We start from the raw sequence: 16,010 nt of genomic DNA on the forward strand, positions 1-16,010 counted from the left end.
ACATGTAAATAAGTAATCTCTTTCTACACGTTTCTGAAACAGGAAGAAGAAAGGGTGTTACTATTCAGAGCTCAGGGTAACTGCAGAATTTTGGCCCTTCTTCTATCTTTGGAAATTGCTGTAGACAGAACTCTAGCATGTCAGAGTTGCATGCACGTTGTAGTCCTTTCCACTATCAGGAACGAACCCCATTTGAACACAGCCGCATTACTCTCCTCAACAGGCTGCACGTAGCAGTGTGGGGTGCCCAGCAGCACAGGGAAAGACCAGAACTGACAGCAGAGGCATCATGCAGCACAACAGGGTCCTGTGCCCAACTGCTAAGCGATCCTGCTCAAGCTGAAGAAAACATCATCTCTGAAGCAATGACTGGAAGATAACATACAGCTTACAGCAGAGAAAAGTTGTTCTTCTTGACAAGGTTACCAAGTTAGTATTGAAAAAAGGCTGCGCTTATAGCCAACCATGTAACAATGACAAAACTTGCAGAAGAATAAAATACAGGCAGAATATACAGTTGTTTATGTGCAAATATAAATACCTGCAATTAGAATGCCCATTTTTGAAGACTTAAATTTCAAATAGAGACATATATTAATTCTTGGATACAGTCATGGTTCTGCTGCATTATCACAGGCATTGACTCTCTGCTATTGTTAATAAAACCTAAGGCAGCACAGAACAAACTTGCATAGCTCAAGGCTGAAATGAGCCATAACAAAGCACCCCTGTGATAAGGAAACACACACCCTAACACCCACTGCTGAAAACTTCCTACTCTCAGACATTAAACCACTTCCAAAACCTGACTCAGTCACGCCATCCTAAAGTACCTTAACTTCAGGAGAGGGGCATCCGTAGGAACTCCTTAGCTTAAATCAGTGAAATGCAAAGCAAACACGAGTTCTGTGTTTTCAAAGTCACAAAAGCAATATGAACTATGAACTTCAGGATTTATGAAACCTATGAAACCATGACATTTTAAAGTGGGAGAGAAAATTATTTTCTGTCTTGTCCAAGCCACTGGATGCTAAAGTGAAAAAAAAAAACAAATCAACAACCAAATATTATGATTCAGTAGAAACATTTCAGATCCAGTACTGGATATTAATGAATTTCTCTGGTAAGGAAAAAAACGAACAGCTTGGTACCAAGGAGACAATAATCCACAAATTTAGTCTGTTTTGTACAATGCAAGAGAGTATATTCTAATTTACCCATATGGATTCTGCCTTTTGCAGAAGGAGTACCATCTTAAAAGGTAACTCTTAACTTGATGTCAATTTATATATCATCAAATTCTAAAATCCTTCTTTATGCTACTAATCACAACTCTTCAGTTATTCATATGTCAAGGAGCACCAAATCCAGAGGTTCGTTTCCCTTCTGCTGTTCAGTAAAGTGGTGTTGGCAGCGGTGTGCTTTAACACTTGCAATTTATTAACCTCAGAGGTGTTGTAGCATGTAGGTAAAGCCACAGAAAGGAGGCATTTAGTAAGTTATACATACTGCATATTTTTACAGCTAAGGAGTTCCTGCTGTGCTTTTCTTGCCTCCCACATTTTTATGATTATTTTTTCCCCTCATGATAACTGCCAAGCCTCATATACTTGGGAGAGATATTTCCTTGTTTTGCACTATTCCTCTTTCTCATGTTTAAAAAAAGCGTTGCTGTGTGTTTCTCAAGGAAGCATTTCAAATATCCTGTAAGCTTTTAACTTTTTAAAAGCTTAAAGTCCAAAACAGATTTACAAAAATGTTTTACAGGACATCATCCTGGCTACAGAGATGTGCTATTGCATAGGCCAAAAGGAAATGTATAACTAGGGCAGCACTGATGATGCAGATGATGTAGGAGGGTCTTGTTAGAAAATGTTGAGGAATATCCACATTTATTTCTGGCAGGTTCGTTACTCTGCTGCTGCAGCTGAGGGATCAGGTTTTTTATTGTTGCCTGTCTCTGAAAGTGTCCGTAAAGATAGTGCCATATTTCTGTCATGATTCCTAGGGAAATCTAATGCATTGGTCAACTTTGTATTTTAATGCAGTATTTTTGCATATCGGAAGGAAACATTCAAAACAAACTTACAGGTTCTGTACAAGGGGTTCCTCCGATCATACGAACACATTACCAGAGTCAGCTGAGAAACCCGTGTTTCAGAACTGACTTGATGCAGGAAGAAATACAGTGTGTATGACATTATTTAATGTCAGCACTCATTCTTATCCTCATTACTTCTTTCCCCATACACCCACATAGCCATCGAGACACTTCACAGCACTATCAGTAAGGTGCAGCGACAGGAACTGGAGCCTTCTTGTGCTGCCTGGCAGTACTTAAAGCAGTAAGAGTTGATGAAGAGTTGATTTTAAAGGACCCCATTAGTGAGGGTGGGTGATGGGGCGGACGGTTGGTCCAGATGATCTTAGTGGTCTTTTCCAACCTTAATGATTCTATGATTAAGTTTTCAGAAGCTCTTTGCCTCTTGAACTTTATTCGTGTTGTAAACCATCCAAAATACATAATTCCTGTTACATTGGAAAGCAGAAGACTGGGAAATGATAGAGACGGGAAAGAAAAGGCCTCAAGTTCATAGTTTCAAGGCAGAGCTACGGTCCCAGCAGGGCTGAGGGCCGGCAGTGTTTGACACTGAGAACACGAACTGCACACAGGGACTTGGGTCGCCCTCAGCACCCCGAGGTACCAAAGCTGAGTCGTTATGGCAGTGACTACAAATCGGTGCTTTCCTCCTCCCTGAAAGCAGGCTGTACGGGAAGGACACACTGCGTTCAGCGTTTTAATTGTTTAAATGTTTGTAATACAAATTAGTTGCTGCGATGTCAAGCGTTTGGCCACTGCCCGCCTATAAGCTACAGCCCATCTCCATTACCATGCCTGCTGCGTCGGATTCCTGTCAGAAGTTCCGATCAGCACCGAGGCCTTTCCAGAAGCTGCCTCTGTGAGGAAGCCGAGGTGGGAACAGAACCCAAAGGGCAAGGCGGGGGGGGGGAGGGGGGGAAACAGCAGGGAGCGGGAGGCAAAGGAGACACACAACCCCCAGCCCCTCTCCCCGACTCAGCCCCGCCCCCCCGCTCCCCCTAACGCCGTCCCGCGCTGTCTCGCGAGACTCGGCCGCTGTAGACGCGATGTCCTTTGGGACACTGGGGGGGAGGGACGAGGGAGGGAAGCGAGGCGAGGGGTGGATTGATCGATAGTGGCCTCCACCAGTAAGATTAGGGTACGCAGGGCTCCGAGCCAATAGCTTCGCCCCAGGGCGAGCGGCGAGCCAATGGAGGGTCTGAGGAGGCTGGGCGCGCCGCTGGCTGATTGATCCCAGCTTTGGCGTTGTTCAGTCAGAGCGAGAACATTCTAGAGGTGAGTACGGGGTAGCCATTGCCGGGGTCCCATCAACCGCCCCCTTCTGCCCGAGCTGCGCGCCGGCCGCCGCAGCTCCCTTCCCCCCCTCCCCTCTTCACCCCCCTCCTCCTCCTTCCTCTCCTCACAGGTGCCGGCGCTAACGATGCCCCTGATTGTGTCTCCTCCGCAGGTTGTCCGGCACTGCTGTCCCTGCTGATAACGCCCGTCACAGGACGCCCGGACCCGGAGGCTGCGGCGTCCGCCTCCGCCTCCTCCCCCGCCCGGATATAAGCGCCGCACGGCCTCGTTCTCCTCGCACACTCGGCTTCATCGCAGCCCAGGGCGAGCAGCGTTGGGTTTATGTCTTTATTGGACGAAAACGGTGAGCGTGGGTCTGGAGGTGGAGCGGGCGAGGGCGGCGGGGCTGAAAAGGCGGTTGGGCCCTGGGAAGGTGCGAGCGGGCTGGGCTGGGGCTGCCGTTGGAGGGCGGGTGGCTGCGAGGATTTGTGCCCGGAGCCCTCCGGGTAGGGGAAGGTAACAAAGTAGGCATGTTAACGTCTCGCCTTCGTTGGTTTGCTGTTTCTGGCGGCTGTTTTTCCTCCGCGTTATTTTCTTACGCTCGGTTTTTCTTCCCCCCCCCCACCGCGCCATGCGACAAGACAAGATGGCGGCGGCCGGGCCGCGCCTCCCCGCGCTGTGGGCGGTTGGGGGGGGGAGCGCGAGGCGGGGGGAGCTGTGGCGCAGTTACAGGCGGGGAGGGGGGAGGGGGCGCCCGCTCCGCCAGCGGGGGGAATAGGGGGGGAAGGAGGGGAGGCGCGCGTGAATGATCTCCCCCCCTTTAGAGTTGGGGAGCGCATGCGCAGTTGGAGGTTCCCCTCCTCCCCCCGGTCTATTCCAGGGCTGAGTCAGTGCTTAATTGCTGCATTTATGACTCATCACGGGCCCGAGTGGGGCGGGGAGTGGTGTTGCTGAGTGCTCTGCTTTGCCTTCCCGCTTTTTTTTTTAAATTTTTTTTCCCCCCCCCCTTCTGTGTGCAGCATATTTGGGGAAGGGGGGGCTGGGGGGTTGCTTGCTTGGGAGGAGGTGTCCCGGGGACCAGGAGAGGGAGCTTCAGCCTGCAGCCCGCAGACAAAAGCCGTGAGCTACAAGGAGGGGAAGCGACACGTTAGCTGTGCAAGCTCACGCAGAGAGGTACTGCTTCCTCAGCGCTTCTCAGGCGCGTGGTTGGGTCACGTGGGGGCTCTTTTTTAGCCATTCTGGGGAAGGAAACCTCGTGCTTGAAACAAAATCCTTGGGGCGGCTTCTGCTGAAGAAGGGTAAAGCTGCATTGGGACAAATGTGGAATATGTGGTGTGCGCATATCTGTTTGCTTCTCGTGGAAGGATTTGTAAACCTGAGCGGAGGGACTCTACATGGAATTGTGCTCTTACATAGGAATATGAAGGAGTCTATTTTAATGTGTCAACACTTCTGTCATTAACGATAACATGGTGACGTGTCAAAGCAAGCATGCTGCAGGCACGGCTGCCAGTTTAGTCAACCAGTGTGGTTTACGTAACCTTAGATCTGATTACAGGGGCACATGTTAATTTAAATATGTAAATACTGCTTAAGGCAACTTTAATAATAGGATTCATCATCCTTCTCCCAAGAAAAAAATCAACTGGAAAAGCTGTTGCACTGCTCTGTACCTCTCTGCACTGTTAGGCTTTCTACAGTGAAGCAACTTGTGTCAGACTTCTATCAGGCTTATTGTTAAGACAAACCTCCACAGAAGCTGCTGTGAGAGTCCGTAAGTGAGAGGGAGGACTACCTAATTTTCCACTCTGAGCCAGAAAACTGGTAAGCCACGTAAAAGTTCTGTTGGACTGCGGATTGCTGCTGCTTCACCTTATGGATATTTCTCAGCATTCTGACAGGGCATGGTTTATGTAATAGGTTCATGCTATGATGCAGAATTTGAAACTGTATTCCAGATTTTTCTTCGACTTTAGCCTGGAACATACCATGTGACCTTGGTGTAAGAGCCCTTGGTCTTCATTAATCAGGCAGTGTTCCTTTCCCTTCTTTAATGATCATGGCAGTCTTGGGAGTTAATTGTACAAAAAACACTGTTTAGTTTCCCGTTGTTTTTTGAGGAGTAAGGTAGAAGAGGATTTAAAGCTCTGTAGTGTAGGTGAGGAAAAGTTACTCAGTGGTGCAGTTCAAGGCTATTATATGAAGCTTCTCAGGTAATGAACTTAGTTCCCTGCCTGTAAATATAGCTCCTCATATAGCAAGGTTTTATTGGTGTATATTGAGGTAAACTTTACTTTTCTGTCTGTTAATGCTTGCAGAGCTGTTGCGCAGCCACTGGTACCTGTATTGGGGAAACATAGCATACAAGCAAGAACCTTACAGCCTCAGTGGCGAAAATTTTTTCATGTCAGAGACCGAGAACTCTTGCAGTCGTTTATGTCATCCCGTCTTCTCCAGACAGAAGATACCAAAAAACTGCAATCAAAGATCTCTTCATCTTATTGATAAAGCTACTAATAAGGCAAAATGTCTGTCAACGTCAACCGCAGTGTTTCAGATCAGTTCTATCGCTACAAAATGCCCCGTCTGATTGCCAAGGTAACTTAATAACTGTTAGTGGGGAGTAGGGAGGGGTTTCACGTTGGTTGCTTTCTGTATAAAGGAATTGAGGTAATGATACAACCCTAGCCAATCATAGGGATGGATGTCTGCATCTTTCAGTCTGGGCTAATTGTACATTAATGCCATTTGAGCAGACCCTTCAAGGCAGAACTTAGGTGTAGTAAGATGGGAAATAAACACTGGGTTGGGCTGTTGTGGTCGTTCTAACTTAAAAGCTTTTTTTTTTTTTTTTTTTTTTTTTTTTTTTTTTTAAAGGTTGAGGGCAAAGGAAATGGAATAAAGACGGTTATAGTCAACATGGTTGACGTTGCAAAGGCGCTTAATCGGCCTCCAACGTGTAAGTACTCCGTGCAGTGATGCAGCATGGTTGGGAAGGTTTTTTTTAATGCTTTCACTTTGATTTGAAGCTGTTAGTGCTAAGTAGTTTTTTCAAGATTTGTTAGGAAGATGGTAAAGGGGAAGTAGGAGAGAGCAGCAGTAGCATATTTACTTGATTTTTCAGTCAACAGTGAACACTTAAAGGCACTGGTGGTTATTTTACTTTATTTACAGATCCTACCAAATTTTTTGGTTGTGAGCTGGGAGCACAGACCCAGTTTGATGTTAAGAATGACCGTTACATTGTCAATGGATCTCATGAGGCGAATAAGCTGCAAGACATGTTGGATGGATTCATTAAAAAATTTGTTCTCTGTCCTGAGTGTGAGAATCCTGAAACTGATCTGGTGAGTGCTCTCTGTCTGTACAAACAGTAACAGTACAAAAACACTGTGTTTAGGGTTGGTGGAAATGGCGTAGATCTTAAAAGCTGACTGGAATAACGAATTACAGAAATCTGATTTCTTGCTACTCAACCCAGGCTGTAGTTTTACAGTGGTTCAAAACTTCTTGGCTAAATTGCGTGTTCAAAGTCAAGCTCTGTTAGGGCTGATGAAAGTATGATTTAATCCTAGGAGATTACAAGGTAAATACTGGGTGTAGGCTATAATGTGTATCTGTTTTGTATTTTTACTGGAGTTTATTCTTTCTTACAGCATGTCAATCCTAAGAAACAAACTATAGGTAACTCTTGCAAAGCCTGTGGCTATCGAGGCATGCTTGACACAAACCATAAACTCTGCACATTCATTCTCAAAAACCCACCTGGTAAGTGTGTGTTCCCTTATTTGTGAGCAGGTGACTAAAAAGGAGCTTTTTTTCCAATGTGGGTGCTGTTAATCAAATTAAAAAGCAAATAGCCTATTTGTGAGTAAACTGTAAAAATGCTCTGGTATACTGCCAGTGTGTGTTTGTGGGTTGGAGTGAACAGCTTTGTTCATAGTTCAAATGTGGAAAGGATGCAAGAGAACTGGCTACTCTAGTACAAGTATCTGATGCATTTTGTTTGCCTAGACAGGACAAAACTTCGTAGGATGTTAGTCAGCAGGTGCTCACTGCTGGTTGCTGGTTAAGTCAGCATGAAGCAGAAGGATAGGAAGCAAAAGCTATATAATAAATGTGAACTGCAGTGGTCAACTTAGTCTGTGCAAGCAACACTCTGTAGTAAGCATTTGGTTGCCTGCTGCAATTTAAGCTTGCTAAATTAGAAGAGTCTAACCTATTCCGGGGATCTCTGCTCTGTGAGGTCACTTGTTATATGGACTTGTACAGCCTTACTTTATGATGAGACTTGGCTAGAGCCATGGGTTTTTCTGAACAGTGATACCCTGGATATGTCTCCATATGTATTCGGAACAGTAAGCATGCATAACCTGCTCTATAAAAACACTGTGTCTGTTTCCCTTCAGAGTTCAGCAGCAGTGCAGTAGCACAGGGACTTGATGAAATAGAGGAAGCTAATACACTGAAATTTGTTTTCAGAAAGTGGTGATACTGGTGGTACAGGGAAGAAAGAAAAGGAGAAGAAAAATAGAAAAGGCAAGGACAAAGAAAATGGTTCTGTGTCCAGCAATGAGACACCTCCACCTCCACAACCAGAGGAGATTACTCCTCCACAGGTTGTGGTAAGTAGAAGTGGGGAGATGAGGATGTATGGTGTCTTGCTCTGATTTAAAACTGAAAATCACTTCCTTGCTAGTCAGCATTGCATCAAAGCTTTACTATACTTGAGAAATCTGCAACTGGAGTACAAGTAGCCCTGCACCTCCCCTGTAGTAACTCCTCAGCATGCATGCTCCTTGCTAAGTACATGTTGCATACTCTATTCCTCAAGAGATCTGGATTGTATCTAAATGGCTGTAATATGTAGTGGTGAGGCAGTGCTTGAAAGTAACCCTGGAGCTGGCTGTAAATGCATGTTATTTAGCGTAACTCCTGCATTGGCTCTCTCCATTTCTGTAACATGCAGTTACAGGATCAGTTGTGTTTCTGTAGGGAAGAGTCAGAAATACTTGACTACAAAATGCTCTCAGATCCGCATCTAAAGGCGGCATTCAATATTTCAGTAAGCTTGTAATAGAACTGCATGAATTTCATGGACTTTATACTCTTTACTCTTTAAGGAGGAGGAGGATGATGATGACTGGGGTGAAGACACAACAGAAGAAGCCCAGAGGCGTAGAATGGATGAAATTAGTGACCATGCAAAGAACCTCACACTTAGCGAAGACTTGGAAAGAACAGTGGAAGAGAGAGTCAACATACTGTTTGATTTTGTGAAGGTGAGTGTATGTAAGAAATGCTCATAGGAAGATGAAGAGTAAGCTGCTTTTTTTTTTTTTTTTTTTTTTTTTTTCTTCTTCCCTAGAAGTTTTTTCAGCCCTAGAGCTGGAGCTGCTACAGATTACTGGTTCCTCTGTTAGTCAGGACTTTCTGGGTATAGCATTAATGCTGTTTTCAGTAGCTTTAAATCCTTCTGTTTCTGTCTTGTAGAAAAAGAAGGAAGAAGGTGTCATTGATTCTTCTGACAAGGACATTGTAGCAGAAGCAGAGAGACTGGATGTCAAGGCTATGGGCCCTCTAGTTCTGACTGAAGTCCTTTTTGACGAAAAGATTCGTGAACAGATCAGGAAATACAGGCGTCACTTCCTTCGTGTAAGCTGCTGCTTGTTCTGTACCCAGTGTAACGGCTGGTCTGTTCCTGTGATAACTGCTTGAGTTGGTTCTGGACTGCTTGGTACTGTGGGAAGATGACTTGTCATTTTTAGAGCAGTGCTTCCTAACTAGGGAAGACTGGGAGGGATCATGAAGCTGTTGTAAACTGTCATCTCAGTGAGTTAAGATCAGAAGCAGCAGCTCATCCTGGAGAGAAAATAAGCTAATTTGTCTGCTCTTCTATCCCAACTGTAGTTCTGCCACAATAACAAGAAAGCTCAGAGGTACCTTCTCCACGGCTTTGAGTGTGTGGTGGCCATGCATCAGTCTCAGCTTATTTCTAAAATACCACATATTTTGAAGGAGATGTATGATGCAGATCTTCTAGAAGAAGAGGTCATCCTTGGCTGGGCAGAAAAGGTAAAAGGAAAAATTTGTACTTGATCTTACTGTTCTGGTAAAACTTTGCACGTGGATGTCTTCAGTTGTTCTCAGGAGAAACAGATCTCCCACAAACAGCTTGTTTGAAGGTGGCAGGGTGAAGATTGGCTCGTGGTGTTCTTGCATGACCTGATAAACTCCTTCGGTGTTCCTTTAAGCGAAATGTCCTGTTTTTCAGGCCTCAAAGAAATACGTTTCAAAGGAGCTTGCCAAAGAAATCCGTGTCAAAGCAGAACCATTTATTAAATGGCTGAAGGAAGCTGAAGAAGAATCCTCCGGAAATGAAGAAGAGGATGAAGATGAAAACATAGAGGTAAGGCTTGCTTCTTCTCACTGAACAACTTCAGAACCCTGTGTGCTCCAGTCCTGAGGCACTTGGTCTTGGAGCACTACTCACTTGATGTACTGCTGTTAATGTTGGAAACCATGAAGCCTTTCAGAAAAGCCTAGAGAAGTTAATGAAAGGAGAAATGGCTGTTTTTCTTCACAGCTTAGGCCTGAGTGAATCTGTTAGCTATATCCAGCTGATTGTGCCTGTGTAAGCTGAGGTTTCAACTTGTGTGTGTTTAGACTTCCATTGCAGTTAATGGTCTCCTGTGGGAAGCTGCTGGGCACTACTTTCACAACATGCAGCAGCATGCTGAGCCTTACTGTTGACAGGCAAAGGGAACTGTAGAGCACGTAGATGCTGTCCACTGGTAGTAACAAAGCAGAATTGCTGCATGATGCCCACTGCCACTAAGCACTAGTAAAGGTACGTTTCGTGTCTCCACAGGTGGTATACTCTACAACTGCCAGTGTACCTAAAGTTGAAACTGTGAAGCCTGCAAACAATAAAGATGATGATATTGATATTGATGCCATTTAAAGTGATGCAGCGTAGCTTCCAGCATAATCAAACTTCTCTGCGTTTTCTGCCAGAAGTGTGACTTGTATGTGCACAAACTGAAATGGCTTAACATCCTGCTACTCTTTGTACTCTAAAATGTATCTTTTTACTGTGACTGGTCTTGTGTAACTAAGCCTAATACCAAGGAGTCAGCACATCAATGAACTGATCTAGTTTGCAAAATGGCATGTTCTGTTTTGTTTTTCTAATTTGTGTTGGCCACGTACTTGGAGCACATTTATACAGTTACGGAAATAAAGGATTTGGTTTTGGTCAATCTTCACTCATGCCTCAGCTTTTTTTTTTTTTTTTTTTTTCCAAGTAAGTATTTACACGACTGGGTGCAACTTCCCTGGTGGAATGAACATTGCAGCGTGGGTGGGTGTGATAATGAATTACTTTGGACCAAAGACGTGCTAAGGTTGAAAGAATGTTTTGTCTTAAATTTAGCACAAACTGTCTATGAGCTTTTCAGTAACTCCAATAAATCCATAGGTGGGTGCTTTGAGCACTGCCCTGCTGGTGGCATGGGGTTACAAGTCCTGAGAAATCAGTAGTGTGAGCAGGGAGCTGGCTTACGGCAAGGGCAGGATTTTGTTTGCTGTTTAAGAGCTGCAGGTTTGACTCCGCGCAGTAGTTGGGTGTAGCGGTGTGAAGTGAGTACTGCATTGCAGGTGATCTGGGATTCAAGTTGCCAGCACTGGTGTGCTGGGCAGGCTGTTAGAGAGGTGGGGTGAAGTTGCCACGGGTGCCAGGGAGGTGTGTTACTGTAGTAATACAGGAGCGTGACTCCTGAGTGGGAGGTTAGTGCTGGCATTTTTCCTGTGTTTCAGAAATAATTGTCAGTTGTTAGACCTGTTGGGAATGTGGAAGGTGAGTTACTAATCCCTGTGTGACCTTTCCAGAAGATATTTCTCTTTCCTGGTACAGGCACGCACCTCTGTTGTGTGGCAGTTGTGAGCACATCGTTACCAGCATTTTTGCCTGCCACTTTGTAGTCAGGTGTGGAAAGCAAAGATCAAATACAGCTGTATGTATTAGAGGGTAGCTGTTGCAGAGCTAATGATTTTTGCCTGCTACTATGGCAGCAAATTATATGGGCATTTTTTGGTTTACGTAGATAGCAATTAGAAGACTGGAATCTATTACTTCTATAAAGCAAAAGGCTGGGCTGCAGGGGTGGTGATGGAAGCTTAAAAGGAAAGAGTTAATAATGCTGTCTAGTTTCCAATGGAGTTTCAGTCTATATCTTCGTCCTAGCTTGAATCAGCAGGCTTTGCCTTTCTAAGCAGTTTCAGTTTAGGGAGGGAAGGGGAAAGTCTTGCACGTTCCCAAGATTACATTTCATGTGCAATGCTGAGTTCCATGCAGGATGGGCAGTTCCAACAGAATAAATGGAGCTTGACTCCCAGTGAGTGTAGGTCAGGGGCATTTACCAAAGTAATGGCTTGATCTGTACTGACAGTTTGCAGATACGGCTTAGCAGAGCCACATTGCTTGTGTCCTGAGTGTGACCACAAGAGTTTAAAGCAGGGGTTACACAGCAGTGGCTGCTGCCACCTGCCATATGGTGAAGTCCCTGTCAGGGTGCGGCTGTTTTTGCTTCAAAACATTTGATCGTAATTGTAGGCAGCCACTAAAGGAGATTTCTCTCTTTCCACTTCAGCGCCAGTGAGCTGCAAGGCAGACCTGTTCCTTCCAGAAGGGAATTTAGGAAATAAACTCTCTGAAAGCAGCTTTCCCTTGGATTAGTGAACTGATAAAATCATAACGAAGCTGTATGATGGTAGACTTGCTGTAAATGTATGGTGGGAGAAAACAGTGAGTGAAAGCGTTCCTTTAGTAGCACGTAGGTGGATCAGACTAAGTGTGTTATAAAGCTGCACCCTAATAGACACATCCTAAGAACAGTGAGGCCAGAGTGTGAAATTCCTGGCACTGCCTACACTTCCAGCCCTATCTTTGTTATGCATTGATGTTCTCATCTCAGATAATCAGGGATTCCACCAGTTAATGAGAATGGGTTTGTTTTGTTAGCATTTCTTTAGAGGAGAAATCTGTCTAAGGAGTTTCCCCAGTCTTTAATGTATTGCTGCTATCTGATTAAAAGGAACCAGTAGAAATTCAAAACGGTGGCTGGGTATTTAGATGAAATCTGCTTGGAGCTTCAAAGGAATTCCTGGCACCTGAAAAGGAAAAAATGAGTGTTGGGTGATTTCCCTGATCAGCCTAAAAACCTCAGTGTGAATGCACTGATTTGGCAGGTGGAAAGTCTAGCATCAGATCCATGACCTCAGCTGTATAAATCCTCGTCTTCCTCCCAGAGCTGCGATCCAGAGCTCCTGCAGCTCAGCTGCCCCTGTCAGTGCCCAGCGCAGTGGGAGCAGCTCTGCTGATGGGCTGCTCGGGGCAGCGGCAAGCAGCACAGCAGTATTGCAGGTGAAAAAGGTCAGAAGCTTGAACCGGGGTTTGAAATCCTGATGGTTGTTGTGTGTATGAGAAGTAAAATTGTCTGCCTTTATCGCCTAGAGCCTAATGCTTTTCATTGGAGGTGAGTGCTTTACTCAGATGGATGTGATAGACATGTGTTATGTCAAAGGATGCTCTTTGCCCCCAAGAGCATATAGCTCAGGCTTGTAGAGAGGCAATGGCTAAAGATAAGGCAAATGTGATCAACTCTTAATTCCTATTGCAGTGGCTGTTCTAATCAGTACAACCCCAGCGCACGGCTTCCAGAGAGGGCTTTTGCAAACGGTGGTTCGCTCTGCAGGGCCACTTATAGGAGGCATCACACAACCAGTCGTCTGCATGTGCTCTGTGGCAGTTCTGTCTCACATTGTTCTCCACACCCCAGTTCCCACCATTCATGGCACTCTCTACAGACAGGCCTGCAGGCAAGGGTATTTTTGTGCTGTCTTCATAGTGAAAACTGAAGTGTTCAAGTGTATGCATGTAAGTCTTCATTTTATTTTTATGCACAAGGCTATCGTTCCTCCCTGCTGAGAACTTTCTTGTTATTTGGGCTGCAGTGCTCACTAGGAGATCTCAATCTTCACCCATGTCTCCAGCTCAGCTGATTTTTTGCTGTGCTGATATGCCATAAAGTTAAACAAGCTGATTTGTATCTGATGAAATTGCGCTTAGCACATGGGAGCGCACCAGTCGTGCAAGTTCTGCACCTTGATGTCTGAAAGAAGAGGTACTGGAGAACAGTAGTAACAAAGCTGTCCTTTCACTCGATGGCTGCTGTGCAGCAATAAAGATCACAGCAATTCTGCATTCCCAGAGGACGGAAGTGTCAGGGACGGAGGGACCAGAAGCTGCTGACCCACCAATTGGTCTTGCAAACCATGGCACTGTTTTCTTCTCAAACTAATTACTCGGAAAGAGCCTCGGAGGGCTGCTGCTGAGAGTTGACTCCTTGGCATTCAGTAACACCACTGAACCATGAAGATGTGGAACAGAGAACCCAGAGGGAAAGACAATAAAAAGCTGCTTAAAACATTGCTCTTTAAAGCCTTCTCTGTGAAACACTGTTTGCATGCTTAACTTTCAGCTTCGGTTTTATAAATGTGTTGGAGCCACTGGGATGGATTACTCACGTGCCTGGTGGGCTGATGATGTTGTCAGCCTGCTGAAGACAATCATCTTGCTCCTCGGGCTGTGCACGTCTGTAGCGGAGCAGCATGGGGTGAAGGCTGGCAGCCCAGGCAGCAGGCATGGCTGGGACCAGCCAGGTGCATGGCAGGGGCAGGCAGGGCCTCTCCCAGCTCTCGCCCTGCTCCTCCCGCACTGCTCAGCTCCAAGGTCACTCGGCTGCACCGTGTTGGAGCTGCCCTTGAACACCAGCAGCCCAGCACCTGTGAGGCGGGGGAAAGGCTGCAGAGGCTGGTCCTGCTCTCCGGGCCTGTTGTTTTCCAAGGTTGCAGGTGGAGAGCGGAGTTTACTGGATTTCTAATCTTATCGCTGTGTCGTTAGATGTATGTTATGCACAGCATTTTCTTGTTAAGAGAGGAACAAATGAAGCAAAGAGGAGCTCTGGTTTGAGTCTGGGGTCCTGGGGACATCAGTGGTACATTGCAAATAAGGGAAGCAGCAGCACTGGGAGCTTTGTGTGGGTGTTTGCATCACTCCCTCCAAAGTTCTGCTTGATCCTGACTGATTTTTATATTGATCTGCTACTAATAAACCCAGCTAGCAACACTGACGTCAATGGAGTTAGCCTGGATTTGTATCTGTGTCATTAAGGAAGTCATCTGGCACCTTCAAAAGAAGTGTGAGGAAACAAGTATATTATCCATTCCTGCACTGATGGGGAACTGCTAATTTAAGAATCGCACTTACAGCCAAAGTTACAGGTATATAAGAGGTCAGCAGCGTAGTTCACATAGAAAAATATTAGATAAAAACACAGAGGCTTTTTCACTTGATCTCTGCTGCTGGGAAAGCTGGACTGAAGGCCTTCTGTCTCCCGCCCAGCCTGTGTCCATATGCGGCACCATGAGCCAGGTGGGCATGGTGGGCATGGATGGAGGTGCCATGACAGGGTGGCTATGGATGGTGGGCAAGCACATGTAGGGGTGAAATGGATAGCCAGAGCACAGCTGTGATCACAGGAAAATGCCTCAGCCAGATCCCTCTGGGTTCAGACTGAGGCCAGGCATTCATCCACCTGAGCTGCTGACCAGAGTGCAACACTTCCAGAGGAGCCACGTCCCTCTTAGAGGCACAGACAACCAGAATTGAAACCTCCATACAGTGTAAGCAGGCTGCATCATGCTTAACAGAGGTCACAACATCTTCATATGGCAGAGAATGAAGTAGTTAAGGCTTTTTATGGAGTAGCAGGGCTTATGACTTGCTGAAGAAATGAAAGAAAAACCATCCTTTTTATGTAGTAACGTAAGCAGAACTTATCTCCTGTGCTTCCGTGTTGATTAAAAATAGAGGGAGTGAGGGGTGGTGAGCCCACCTGGCTGCTCTTCGTGCCAGAAAAGAGGAGCAGCCTCAGGAGGGAGGTTCGGGCTGGAGGGAGACACGAGGGCGGTGGGGCAGCCCTATGGCCGAGCAGCTCCATCCCGGTGCTGCTCAGTGAGCAGGAAGGCAGGAGGGGGAAGTGGCTGTGGTTCACGGTGGGGTGAGGGGATGGTTTTATCTGAATCACCGGGGGGGAACGGAGTGTTCCGCTGGGAGGAGAGGTGTGAGAGCTGCTACCTGGCTGTCATTACAGCCTTTTCTGGGGGGCGTCTGGTGATGTTCGCTGCGAAGCTGTGGGGCTCCATAAGGGCAAGTTCTTTGTTTAACGCAGTCCTTCACGATACCGTCGCCTCCTTTGTTCCCTCATTTCAATGCTGGGAGGTGGGAGTGGAAGGCAGAGAGAAGCAGTGGTATCGTTAATGCCAGAAAACCCGTTCTGCAGGAAAAACCGCAGATGCGTGCCGAGCCGGATGGAGAAGGAGCGGCCGCGCTCATGACACAACCTGCAGCGCGCAGGCTGGCCGGGGGCAATGAGGGACGGCAGCCGCCTTCCCCTCTCCTCCCCCTTCCTCAGCGGCGTAAATCCGCCCTCACGCTCGGATCAAGGAGGCCAGCTGCTCCTTGGGGCCGTCGCCCAGCGGGGCTGCATCCTCGCGCTCCCGCCTCACGCCC

The 16,010-nt window shown here is 46.4% G+C and overlaps 1 protein-coding gene across 1 annotated transcript; it reads left to right on the forward strand.

Annotated features, from left to right (window-relative positions):
- Window positions 1-5,902: 5,902 nt before the first annotated feature.
- EIF5 (eukaryotic translation initiation factor 5) lies at window positions 5,903-10,638 on the forward strand (the record flags this gene model as incomplete). Its single annotated transcript, XM_079537484.1, has 10 exons — window positions 5,903-5,974; window positions 6,254-6,335; window positions 6,551-6,723; window positions 7,033-7,144; window positions 7,859-8,001; window positions 8,500-8,658; window positions 8,870-9,031; window positions 9,287-9,451; window positions 9,651-9,785; window positions 10,248-10,638. The coding sequence occupies 10 exons, from the start codon at window positions 5,903-5,905 to the stop codon at window positions 10,338-10,340; spliced, it is 1,296 nt and encodes a 431-aa protein (XP_079393610.1). The 3' UTR covers window positions 10,341-10,638.
- Between the last annotated feature and the right edge of the window lie 5,372 nt (window positions 10,639-16,010).

The sequence above is a fragment of the Tetrao urogallus genome (assembly GCF_951394365.1).
Source record: "Tetrao urogallus genome assembly, chromosome: 6".
In the NCBI taxonomy this organism is placed as follows: domain Eukaryota; kingdom Metazoa; phylum Chordata; class Aves; order Galliformes; family Phasianidae; genus Tetrao; species Tetrao urogallus.